Source organism: Thalassophryne amazonica, chromosome 5 (genome assembly GCF_902500255.1).
Source record: "Thalassophryne amazonica chromosome 5, fThaAma1.1, whole genome shotgun sequence".
In the NCBI taxonomy this organism is placed as follows: Eukaryota; Metazoa; Chordata; class Actinopteri; order Batrachoidiformes; family Batrachoididae; genus Thalassophryne; species Thalassophryne amazonica.
Window position 1 is genome coordinate 40,144,566 of NC_047107.1, and position 13,630 is coordinate 40,158,195.

The 13,630-nt window shown below is 42.1% G+C and overlaps 1 protein-coding gene and 1 long non-coding RNA gene across 3 annotated transcripts in view; both read right to left on the reverse strand.

Moving 5' to 3' along the window:
• Positions 1-13,630, reverse strand: part of LOC117510360 — a 903,074-nt gene that overhangs the window by 193,030 nt on the left and 696,414 nt on the right. The window lies entirely within an intron of this gene.
• slf1 (SMC5-SMC6 complex localization factor 1) overlaps positions 1-13,630 on the reverse strand; it is a 102,110-nt gene that overhangs the window by 78,303 nt on the left and 10,177 nt on the right. For both annotated transcript variants that reach the window (XM_034170050.1, XM_034170052.1), the window contains 5 exons: positions 12,888-13,010; positions 12,686-12,751; positions 12,064-12,210; positions 5,969-6,132; positions 4,737-4,871 (listed from right to left, as the gene is read on the reverse strand). In XM_034170050.1, coding sequence (XP_034025941.1) covers positions 4,737-4,871; positions 5,969-6,132; positions 12,064-12,210; positions 12,686-12,751; positions 12,888-13,010 — 635 coding nt within the window. The remainder of the gene's footprint in view (positions 1-4,736; positions 4,872-5,968; positions 6,133-12,063; positions 12,211-12,685; positions 12,752-12,887; positions 13,011-13,630) is intronic.

Here is a 13,630-nt window from a genome sequence, read left to right on the forward strand (position 1 = left end):
GTCTCTCTCTCTCTCTGAGTGTGTGTCTGATCAAACCTGTGACATTATAATAAAAGCACACTCACTGCATGTCGGTGCGCTCATCAGATGACCTGATCGATCAGGTCTGATCAAATCAGCGGACCTGATCGGAGAAAACTGAGCTCTAAAAGTTTAATGAGTCACAGCGCTTCATTCACAGCAGCCTTTACCACAGCCAGAGACACCAGCATCTGGACACAATGAAAATGATCCCCTAAGACAAAAAATAAAAAATAAAATAATGATAATAATAATGATAATGTTAAATGACTCTAGAGAACAGAGCGCACTTCCACAGAGGCAGAAAATAGCAGCTTTGTCTACATACATGGCAGTAATGAAACTGTAAAAACCTCCCGATACAGTCCACTGTTTTCCAAGAGCAGTGATGTGTTCTGCACAGCCCACAGGAGGGAACTGGGTTTAAATAGCGGCAACACGTGACTGTGTGCACACATTAAAAAGCGAACACACGCAGCTGCAAGCAGATCCACGAACATGGAAAAAGGCTGAGTACACGCGCATTTCGGGTATATTTAAATGAAACACAACGCTGCAATATGCAGCTCTACGAATACGCCAATGTGAAAGGGGCTTAAAGAGCTAGTGCCACTTAACACTTTTAAATTACTCTTGATGGCTCTGACCTGTAGATGTTTTACCTGATTGCATTATCTCCTTCAAATCTGTTTTCTATGTAAATGTAACTGTGTATGTAACTCTGCCCTGCCTCTTGGTCAGGACACTCTTGAAAAAGAGATTCTTAATCTCAGTGAATTTTATCCTGGTTTAACAAAGGTTAAAAAAAAAATCCTACAGAGCAGCAATGATTAACCCAAACCTTGATAAGGCCCAATCAGGATAGAGCAACCTTTAAACTCTATATTTCATGGATGTTTTATAGTCCCAGATGAAGCAGTTTTATTAATGGTAAATGATACTGGTATTCTTTCTGTATGTATCTGTAGCTGTCTACAACAGTAATATTTCCTAGTCTGAAGTATCTTTAAATCCCCCTTCCAAATATACTATCCAAATATATGGACCTGATTGACAACCCTGAAATATGTGATGTGATGGAAAATACCCCATTTAGTTTTGCATATAGAACACACAGTAGTGTGTGCGCACACACACACAGACACAACAGTATGCAAAGAAACATAATGAAAATAGTAAAAGTAAAGTAAGTCCCTTCGGCTGCTCCCTTGTTTGCACTCGGGGTCGCCACAGCAAATCCAAGGTGGATCTGCATGTTGAATTGGCACAGGTTTTACGCCGGATGCCCTTCCTGATGCAACTCCACATTACATTGAGAAATGTGGCAGGGGTGGGATTTGAACCTGGAACCTTCTGCACTGAAACCAAGTGCATTAACCACTTGGCCACCACCCCTGCAAGAAACATAATGAAAATAAGGGGCGTATAATGGCTGCCAACTTTCCCAAATCTCTTTTGTACAAACTAGGTCATAAATATAAAGAGTGGCAGATAGGAATCAACAGAATATATATTCTGGAGTTATGGGGTAAAAACAGCAAAAATGGTGACAAATGTCAGTTTCAGTTTGTACAGGGGTCAAAAGTTAAAGTTGCTCCAATTACAGTAAAAAAAAAATGCTGAAAATTATTGGTTGAAATCAAAGGATTAATAAATGGAATAGTTCTGACTGTTCTGCAGGGCTTAATTTGAGGGGGAGCAAGCCGGAGCGCGCTCCGGAACCTCTGACGTTGGCTCCGCCAGCTATTTATACTGGATCCGTGATCCGCCACCTCTCTTGACTAACAAAATATTTTATAAAATCACTGCAATTGCTCTCACTGCCAATCACACCGCCGCCCTCCTGTCTGCTGTGCGGAATTGCGCCAAATCTGGCAACAGGTCCAGAAGCTACGCTCGCTGTTTTGATTCGGATGTTGACCGTAGCCGCAGAGCTCCGTGGCCACCGAGAGAGGACTTGGATTCTTTGCGGGTCCCGCATCCGTACCCCCGGAGGCAGTGAGTGAAGGGAGAGCACGCGCATTGTGTTCTGCGTGTGTCTGTTTATAATCTTCTCGCACAGAAGAAAAAAGAGAGTGTTTACACAAGAGAGAAAAGTGAGAAAATGTTCATGCCTGTTTGAGAAAAGTGTGTAGTGAGGGGTTTTACAGCCTTAAAGCATCTATAATAAGTGTAAAAAATAGCGCTACTTCGCGGATTTAATGCCGCGTTCACACTGGGCGCGATCAGACGCTACAAATTTGCGGGGGTCGCGTGGCGACGGACGCGCCTCCTTCGCCCGGTGTGTCACTCTGCTTGGGTGGACTTTCGCTGCGAAAATTCGCCCCGGTGTGTCATCAAATAGGAGGAGCTTCCATTCCGCTCGGCGTCAAGTCGTCATGACGGACCTTGATCACACAGAGCGAGTTGTTGTGAAAAGCTCCCAATACAGGGAGTATCATTATTTGGTGCAGGAGCTGCGTCTGGATGACGGCCGCTTTCAGCGGTCCTTCCGCCTCTGCGGGACCCAGTTTGAGGACCAACTGTCCCGTTCACGTGCGCACATGTAAACAATTAAAAAAAAAAAAAAAACTCCGCTGCTTGCTGCAGCTTGCTCTTCCCCCAAAAAACTCTGTCATAATTGTGTTTAGAAACCAGTCACCATTTGTTTTATTATACATCTGTGTAGTTAATTAATAAAGTATTCTCCACACAGACGATTCGCTCGCGCCCGTAAAAAAAAAAGAAGAAAGAACGAAACTCCGCGGCTTGCTGTGAGGCTGCTCCTCGCTCTTTCCCAAAAAAAAAACAAAAAAAAAACACTGTCATAACTGTCTTTAAAAACCAGTTACCATTTGCTTTATTATACATCTGTGTAGTTAATAAGTAAAATAATCTCCATGGATGATTCCCTCGCGCGCGCACGTAAAATAAAATGAAAAACTCCACTCCCCCTGCTGTGGGGCTGCTGCTCGCTCCAAAAACTCTCTCATAATTGTGAAATAAAGGACAAAAGAGACATAAGTCCTGCTCACGGGCTGCTACCAGAGACAGGACATGTTCACATCCTCAGTCAAACTCCAGACATCTCCACGTCACTACATATTCAGTCCCTGATTGGTCATCACGGCGCGATGAGACGAAAAAGTTCAGATTTTTCAACTTGGGGAGGAGGGCAACACGACGTGACGCGATGCAATATCGCGCCACAAACGCACAAAACTCTCAAAATTGCTTCACTCGCGTCGCGCTGTGCGGTTTGGCGCCAAAACGCGTCCTTACATAGGGATTACATGGCAACCTGTGGCTGCAGTCGCTCGCGTCGCGCCCGGTGTGAACGCGGAGAACTCCCGTGATAAACGAGGGACCACTGTACATCAACAGGAATTTGTACTCTATCCGGCTTTGGTGTGACTAGTTATGCCCAGTTTATTTTCGGTGTGGTGCACAGCGTTGTTCGCAAGCCCCCCCGCCCTTCTTTTTTTTTTTCTGCACCGGAGCCACCCATTCTCTGTGCTCCGGGACCTCCCACTTTACAAATTAAGCACCGCTGTTCTGAATGTTTGGTCTCGAAAGTAAAGGTCAAACAAGGCTGGTGTCCATTGGATACAATGACAGGTGACATAAGTTACCCGGTAACGTGATAACTAAGCATGACAGATGGTGCAAACTATTCCTTTTTAGAACCCTATCAACCCAAACAATCCAAATGACACGTAGAATCCACTGAGGCTGGATTCTAAGTGTCATTTGGTCTCCTTCAGTGGTGCAGACAACCTGCTTGGCCCATGGACTACCAGGACAGCTGTTTCATCAAATTTAGTGTTTGACCTTCCTGTGACCTTGACCTTTGACTTTGAGCCTTTTGTGTACTGAAAGGTACTTTACTAGGGCTGCTATATTTCAAAAATTGCAACCAGGAAAGTTGTTTAGTTGAATTTAGTGTTTGACCTTCCTGTGACCTTGACCTTTGACCTTGATCCTTTTGTGTACTGAAAAGTACCTTACTAGGGCTGCTATATTTCAAAACTGCGACCAGAAAAGTGATGGAGTTGAATTTAGTGTTTGACCTTCTGTGACCTTGACCTCTGTCCTTGATCCTTATGTGTATTGAAGGGTACCTTACTAGGGCTGCTTTATATGTGAACTTGCAAGAGTCTGCGATGTAAACTGTGTGCTGCACAGCGAGTTAAAGGTGAAAAATGCAATGATTACAAGCAAAAAAAAAAAAAAACATACATATTGACAAACATATCTTGCAAAACTCATTTGGCAAGATATTGAGGTGGGGGGGTCAGATATCCTAGAACATCTTACCCCCGGGGGAGAAGATATCCAAGGGGGAAGATAAACTGTTACACCGGTTGCACTTGAGAAACTATTACAATTTTTTTTCAAGGCAGTGGAATCAGACATTATCAGTTGCTCTGACACTTTGGCACTGCAAAGACATACACATCATGATAACACAGTTGGCACACGCATTCCGTACAGCCAGTTCTTAACCTGCTAGATAGGCCGTCATGGACAAAAAAACAAAGGAAAAGAAGAAGAAAAAAGTATAGGATGCATCAGCAAACTATAATTGAAAAGAAGGAGGAGGAAAAGAAAACAAGCTCTGTGAGCAAGCCCACAAAGTCATAACACCCACTCCGCCAGACAAGAAAATACTACACAACTGACATTACTGTAACAAAGAACCCCAATTCCTGCCCTGTTAATATCTGTTCTCATACCCAGTAGTGGTGGAGTGGAGTTCACCCTGGAAAAGCTTCAGACAAAATGCAAGGAGGTCCATGTAGAATTGCTTTACTGTTGGCAGGGCAGGCTGAGGGTGTGCGTGACATGTGACCTCACTGGACAGGCAGTAACTAGAAAATCATTCACATACAGCATGTAAAAACAGTAGTTACACAAAAATATACAAGGATTGTTAAAATGTTCCACTTCTGATGCGATTATTTCAATAACAAGCAAGATAGTCACTTGAATTACATATCTGCTTAAAGCTTGGAATGTTCTCTACCAGACAGTGACATTACTTTTCCATGTAGTCACCTTCCGTTTCAACACACTAATGCTATGTTCTTGCATCATGTTGGTAAGAAATCAGGTGTCTTTTTGCTGCAAGAACAAAGCACAACTGCTTGCACCTCTGAATCATTAGTGTCATGATGCCCCTTCAGGTGTTCTTTCAGCTTAGAAAAAGGAAAAAAAGGTCTGAGGAAGCAAGATTTGGACTGTATGGCGGGTGTGGTAAGATTTTGTGAAAATGAGCCACTGCCATGAGCTCTGTGTTTGTTGACGTGTGAATGAGCATCATCATGATCAAGATTTGCATCTTTTCCAGGACAGAGCCACTTCAAGCGTGTGCATGGCTTTTGCAGACTCTCCACATATCAGTCGTAGTTGACAGTCTTGCCATGTGTCGAAAGTTTTGTAATGACTATCACTGCCATCACAGTCCCAAAAAAATGGCTATCAAGACTTTTCCAGCTGAAGGGGGCACTCTTTGAGTTTTCGCCTTTCAAACTCCTTGCCCATCACCTTATTGTACTGACATCCGCACAGGTGTCACGATAGACAACACTCATTCATCAAGGAATGTCCACAGGTGTACAACCATCCATGTATGTCGCTAGTTTATTTTTTAAAAACAGACTACTGTGCCAGTGTGTTACATCAAAGGAGATTCTGCACATCCCTGAGATTGCAGATGAAAACCATTTGGTGTAGCAATAGTCAATAAGTAAATGATTATTGTCGTACCAGTTTCACTTTGATATTTCACTTGTTATTGAAATATGTAATAGCACTCACTGAAGGCAGAACTTTACAGCCAACACTCATAACATTGCATAAGGATGTACCCTCATGGTTTAACATGTATGCTTATTAAACATCTTATTCATTTAATCTCAGCAATGAAAACTGCATAATTAATCATGCGGTACGAGTTCACGTTTACCTGATGGCTGTCTGTAGGAAAGGCCACAGCCCCGCCTTACACTGTGGACATTGTAAGACCTGGGCAAAAAATCTTTTACTGGGATCCTGCCAGGGGGGGTTCGCAGTGAGTAACTGATACAAAAACTGCTCAAGAGTTGTCAGGAAGAAAGACGAGGCGCTGCCCTGAAAACAAACACATCAGACATCAACAAATAAAGTGTGAGTGTTAGTAATGCTTGAATATACAGGTACCTAATGTCTCAAAGATGGCCAAATGACAGAGTCCGGTAAAGTCTATAGATCTCTGAGCAAGTTCACAAAATGATGGCTCCCACTCTCTCATGGGATTCTTTAACTACGGGCACTATTGGCCTTGTAAATGTAATTTCCACCACACCATTGCCTTACAATATAAAGCGCCTTGGGGCAACTGTTTGCTGTGATTTGGCGCTATATACATGTGCTCTGATGTCACTGTTTATCTCCATAGAAACTACCCAAACAATCTTTCATACAAACTGTTTAAAGGGACATTACAGTGTTGTGGTGGTAATTACGGCAATAGTGTGGGACAACTACATTTTGTTTAAAAAATCACAACAGTTGTATGACATTGAATACCCCAATTATGTTTTAATTATTTTACTGATATTTTATTCAGAGATATTTTAAAACATTAGAAAAAACGTTTACCATTCATTTTTATCATTTGAAGATCAAAAGTCTGGGTGTGGGACAAGCACAAAACGGCAATATTTGCATATAATGATGCTGAAAAAAGGTGAAAAAGTCATCATAGACTACTAGAACAAATTTCTTAACACACTTTCATTGTAAACATAACTATAAAAGTGTGAAATTTCCCCTTTTTTCTGTTTTTCATACAATATGATCAAAGGACATAATAAGTGCCCGTAGTCTAAGAATCACCCTCATACGAGTTGCTTGCATATATACTACAACCCAAAAATCTGAAAAAGTCGGGACAGTATGGAAAATGCAAATAACCCTCCCCCAGTGATTCTTACATTTACTTTAATTTTTATTTCATCACAGACAATTTGAACCAAAGACATTTCTTTTTGTTTTCCTGGTCAGCTTAATTTCTTTTTCTTTATTTCTTCATTTAATATAAACCCATCCCTGCATTTAAGGCCTGCAACACCTTCCAAAAACTGGGGCACTATAGCATTTACCACTTTATAGTTTGCTGTTTCCCACAACACTTGTTTCCCACAACACTTGATGTTGGTGTTGAGGATACCAAGCAATGACATGTTTCAGGTGTTAATTTGTCCCATTCTTCCTGCAAACACATCATAGGGCCCCTTCACACATAGTGTGAATTTGGTCGAAGTGCACACAAGGGGTGCATAATGCAAGAATCATATGCAAAACGTGTAAATTCATAGCTGCCTCAAATTCCTTGTACACCTGTTGCTACAACTATTTGTGCACACCAGCAGCTGAAAGACAGTGTGCGCGCTGTGCAAGCCCATCAAACCCTCTCCCGGCAGGTGTCGGCCAAATTCCAGCTGACATGCACAAACATCTAACACCGCTCGTGTGGTTCTTAGAAAATGTGTGGCCATTCGCACTATCATCACAAAAACAGTCAACAGACAATTGGCTGTGAAATTTGTCTGTACCCCACGAGTGTAGCTTTGCAAAACAGCAACACACGTGAGGTGCCAGAGTGTCAGCTCCCCCCGCACACACACGTGCCGTGCGTGTGAATCACCCCCCCCCCCCCGATCCATAACCAGGTGGTGCTGGTGGAGAGCGCACTTGCGTGAGCTGCTGATATATGGATGTACAGATGGTGTGTGTGCTGAACTGACAGGGGGTGTGTCCGCCGACAGCAGTTGCTGTTGGATCTCGGGTTCTGGACGTCAAGGCTGGGAACCATGTACTGTGTCTGGATGGACGTGAACTTTCAACTGTCCATGTGACCCGCATGTGTCTGCTTGCTGTCATCATTTGGACATACATAAAAACATGTATCGCTGTTGCGACGGGCTGTGGCGAGCGCAGGCACATTGACATGCTGCCCCAGGTGATGATGGACCGTCAGATCATAACACGCAGCGGGCGATCTGACTGTCACGTCACCCACATGAGTTCTGTTCCACATGGACACACTGGACCAGTAGATGTGGACATAACAGCGCACTGCTTCATTCATGTCAGTTCATGACTGTACGTCTGTGACCATGGGTCATCTACAAAGGAACAGATGGTTCATACTTGATAAAAGGTTTTTTTTGGTGTGTGGTTTTATTTATTTTTTTTAAATACATCCATCATTGTTGATTTCAGGCATTTTCTTGCACCATTTACAGGCCAGCAACGGTAGCACAATGGTAAGGTTTTGGGCTGGCAATCAAAGTGCAGATTCGAATCCTGTGGGTGGCGTTTTTTTTTTTTTTCACAGCAGCAGCGCGAGGTGGATCCACAGGTACCAGCTGGTTTTTATTTATTCTACAGCAGCGGTGCGATGTGGTTCCACACATACCAGCTGGTTTTTATTTTGTATTTATTCCACAGCAGGGGCGCGATGTGGTTCCACAGGTACCACCTGGTTTTTATTTTTTATTTATTCCACAGCAGCGGCGTGATGTGGTTCCACACATACCAGCTGGTTTTTATTTAGTATTTATTTCACAGCAGCGGCGTGATGTGGTTTCACACGTACCAGCTGGTTTTTATTTAGTATTTATTCCACAATGGTGGCATGATGTGGTTACACATGCTCCAGTTGCTCGCATTGTGTTCGTGCATGAGCGTGCCAGACACCTTTGCAGCAGGATTGTACACGTCTGCCCATCAGCACGATGTTTTTGTGGTTCGCTAATTCGAACTGTTTTGCGCTGTTTCGTCATAATTCAACCAAATTCACACTATGTGTGAAGGGGCCCTTAAAGTGTGCAACAGTACAGGGTCATTGTTGTTGCATTTTTCCTTTCAAAAATTCTTAATTTATTTTATTTATTTAGTGCTAAATCACAATGATGCTGCCTCAAGGCATTTCATACAAATAAGGTCTAACTTTACCAAACCCCCCTGAGCAAGCACAAGGCAACAGTGGTAAGGAAAAACTCTCTCTGTTGATAATAAGGAAGAAACCTCAAGAAGACCAGACTCAGAGGGGTGACCCATTCTTTAGGCCATTCTAACAGTTACAAGGTTTTTACAAATTTTACAAGAATGTCTTTCCAAACAGAAGAAACACAAAACAGAAACAGAAAAAAACAACAGAAGAGCAACAGAAATTTAAATCCTTAAATGAAATAAAAAAACGCAGTCCATCTTGGGTCTTCAGTCTCTGTGCCTCCAGGTGGTTGAAAAGATAGGGCTTCCTGGGATCAGTCTAATGCCCTGGGGTGTTGGGCCAGCATCCATTAACGCATGGGTTAAAGCAATAAATTTTCATCTGACTGAAATTTTTTCCTGGCAAATTCAATGCCAGCAATTTCCTAAAATTTGGCGTAGTGGGGGCACACACTCTTTTTTCCTCAATAAATACAATAAACACATTATACAGTATACAAATCTATTCTAAATAGCCTCCAAGGAGACAGAGACAAAGCATAAAAAGAATACAAAACCTGAACATAAAGGTACATAAAAGGGTGGTGGGGAGCGGGGTGTAGTCTTGATTCTGGGGGGTCTGGGGGATCTCCCCCAGAACATTTTTAAAAGAGCAAGTCAAATTTTGTATATTATGGTGAATTTTAATGAGTATGAAGCACTCTGAAACAACAAAAACTCACTTCAAACTGTTAAGTAAAAATACAGTATTAATTATGGGTGGTCTGGGGATCTCCCCCAGAAACTTTTTAAAAGAGCAAGTCAAATTTTGTATATTCTGGTGAATTTTAATGAGTATGAAGCCCTCTGAAGCAACAAAAACTCACTCCAAACTGTTAAGTAAAAAATAAAACTCACAAGGGCGGGCCAAGAGGGTGCAGGCTTTCTTTGTAACCACCCACTCCACCAGGTGATTTCACTGAATAACTCATTCCACCTCCTCAAAGCAATGTTAATCAGTGAAATCACCTGGTGGAGTGGGTGTATGCAAAGAAAGCCTGCACCCTCTTGGCCCTTTCTGGAACGAGTTTGAGATCTCTGGTGTACATCAATGGACAATGTGGGATCAAAAAGCACCCCAAGGTTCCTCACTTTGTCAATGATCATACTGACACACAAGGTTAAGCATTAGCTGGTCAAACTGGTGTATGTGTCTCATTTCAGTCTTCTCTGAATTTAAAAGTAAGGAATTCCTCAACAGCTGAACCAAGGCAGTCCATGTGCATGAGATTACCAACAGTTATTGGAATGTACAACGGAGTATCATCAGCCTAGCAGTGAAAAGCAATCCATTAACGTCGCAGTATGTGCCCAAGGGGTGCCATACAAAATTCTTCACACATTCTCTGCTGGAGACAGCTCAGAACTGCAGAGATGCCAGTCCAGTATTGGTATCTTCTCCTGCTGCAGCCATGTCTTTCAACTGTGTGCAGAATTTGGTTTTGCATAGTCTCGAAAAATGCATGGATGTCCCTGGGAAAAAAAAAATGCCATTTTGAGCACAGCATGTGTTGCTCTAAAATCCCAATGTACTTTTCTGCATCTATGCTGAAATCACAGAATTATAAATTACCTTTGCCAAGGGCACAGACACAACCTCATACCATGACAAACCCTGGCTTTTGGACTTTTTTGCTGTTAACAGCCCATTTAGTCCTTTTCATCTTTGGTCCAGAGCACATGCTGTCCATTTCTTCCAAAAAGATCTGGAATATAAATTTGTTGAACCACAATACACATTTCCACTGTGTGATGGTCCAACCCACATGTCTCTGAGTCCAGACAAATCAACACTGTTTCTGAAGAACATTAAGGTTAACATACGACTTAATTTTTGCAAAGTAAAAAATTATAAATTGCATTTTTTGCAAGTAATCCCAAAGTAATCCCTTGCCCTTGTGGTTGCTTCAGCTACTGATGAATGATGGCTTTTGATGCAGTGCAGTCTGAGGGATCAGAGATGACAGGTGTTCATTCAGCTGAGGCTTGCACCCTTGACCTTTATGCACTAAAATTCCTCCAGATTTCTTGAATCATTTAATGATATTATTATGCAAATCCCTTGCCATCTTTCTTGGAGGAACATTATCAGTTATTTTCTTATGCAATTGTTGAAATGGACTACATTTATATATAGCACTTTTCCATCTGCATCAGATAGACAAAGCGCTTTACAAATAATGCACCCCGATGTTCTCACTACACACCGGGAGCAATAGGGGATTAAAGACCTTGCCCTTAGTGATTTTCCAGTCAGGCTGGGGTTTGAACACAGGATCTTCTGGTCTCAAGCCCAAGGCCTTAACCACTAGACCATCACCTCCCCTGACAATCTGGAGATCCTCTGCCCAAAGACTCAGCTTTTTGTTGACAATGCTTCCTACAAAATCATCTGTTTCATATAACATCAGTAGTTAAAGTTTTTACCTCATTACCAGCCCTAAATTGCCGGGGGGGAATAAAAAAAAAAACATGAAATAAATCAAAGTAAATGCACGAATCACTGTAGGTGTGGGGGTGTGGTTATTTGCATTTCCATACCATCTCATCTTTTTCTAATTTGGGGTTGTACAGTCAGTTAAACACAAATGTCGAATTATATTCCCTGGAAGACATCAGACTGGAATTCTTCTCTTTCATACATATCTCCATAGGATTATGTGTCATTTCCCTGAAATCCACCAAGTTTAAGAGGCGTTGTACTGACAAATCTATACCATGTGATGCATAAATTAAAAACAAAATTCTAATTCTTACACATCTTCCTGTGGTGGACTACCATTGTGTGAAGCTTCAAACAAAACAAAAACAAACAAACAAACAAACAAACAAACAAAAACAGGTTAGGAGGAGTGGTGTTTTGAAATTTCATGGACAGACAAACAGGGTGACTCCTATATACCTCCAAAATTTTTGTTTATGATGGACATAATGACAATATCGATGCTTTCACAACGATAAAAAAAAACAACAGTGAGGCACAGGCAGCAGGTGGTTTGTGTAATCTGGTAGTTCTGGTCCTACCTGCTGTGCATATCCAAAGAGGGAAGACAGGTAGGGTGCAGGCGGCAGCAGGCCTGGGTACACAGCACCTCTGATTGAGTCTAATGCTTCAGCAAAGAGGCCGCATTGTATCATACTATCAACATTGATAAATTCTGTTTCCATCGCCTGGAGGGGAAAAAAGAGCGATAATGAAATGGAAGAGCTACATGGAAAGGAGCAGAAACAGAAGGCAGAAGGGGAAGGAAATGAGGGCACAAGGGTAATGGGAATACGAACTGAATGGGCATCAAAGGTTCCTGGGGTCATTTCTGACAGTCACTTATTGGCAAATAGCGCACAGGCAGAAAAAGCACAAAATGGGAATACATGAGCACTTATAATAGCAGTCTGATGGAGATCCACTTGGGTAAGGTATAGACAGGACAGTAGAGAATATAGTTAATAGGCATGCCAATCAAAGCTCAGATGGGCTGACAGTGCTGGCTGAATCAGTGACCCTGGTATGATGTGCCCGTACACCACATGTCACTTCCCATTGAAATGTATGACATAAAGGAAATTGAATGACCTGATCTTCTTGATGAAACAGTTATTTTAGAGACCATAGAAGTGAACAGTGCTCAGATGTGTGCGTGTCTACCTGTGGCTCTGGACTGCATGGGTCACTGTAACTCAGAAATTCAAGGAAGACGAGTCTCGGCCGCCCCTACAAAGAAAGAAACAATTAACAATGTCACAGACACATATCCCAGCTAAAGCGGACAGCTGAAGGCACTACTCAAAAGAATGAAGACCAAATGAAGCACTAGTGAGCAGGGATTTAAAATGCAGCATCCACACACCTCCTGTTTGATGATGTAATCTCTGAGTTCTTTCTGCAGATAAGACAAGTCAACATTTTCGTTTTCCGTTGTTTCAGACAGCAGACTACCCTTTATGTGGAGATTCATAGTGACACTGTTGCTCTGTCAAAGAAGAGAAATATGGTTATTTTGATAGTTTTGAATAACAAATGTGAGTCTGATTAGCAGGAGAACTTGGGATGTCTTGAGCAGATTAATGTGATTAGAATCATGGCCGATCAAGGCATTTTTTTTGATTGATCGTACTGGACAAATTAAACCAGTTACTACATTTTTGCATGTTCCCATTCACTTAATTTCAAACGTACAGTACCAGCAGGGCAAAGGAGTAGTTAGTGCTGTAGCAGCTTTACCAGAGCCACAGTGCACTATTAAAACAACATTAACTCTCTCCTTTGCTTTAAATACGCAAGTCACCCTCTGTTTCATTAGCATGGTGCCAACAACAGTGCTCAGTCATAGAGCGCTGCCACAGTGTTAGATTTAAAAACACATTTCACTCTCCTTGACTTCAAACATGCAATGAGTCTGTTTCTAATGGATGGCGCATGTGATGTAATCTTCTTCCTGGACAATCGGGTAGTGTTTTTTTCTTGTCATCATGTCTGCTTAGACTAAAGGTCTATATTTTAATACATCTTTTGCATATATAATTATTATCATTTGTAATGTATTTACAGCAGCTGGAACAGCTGGAGCGAATGCTCTACCGTATTGTTGTG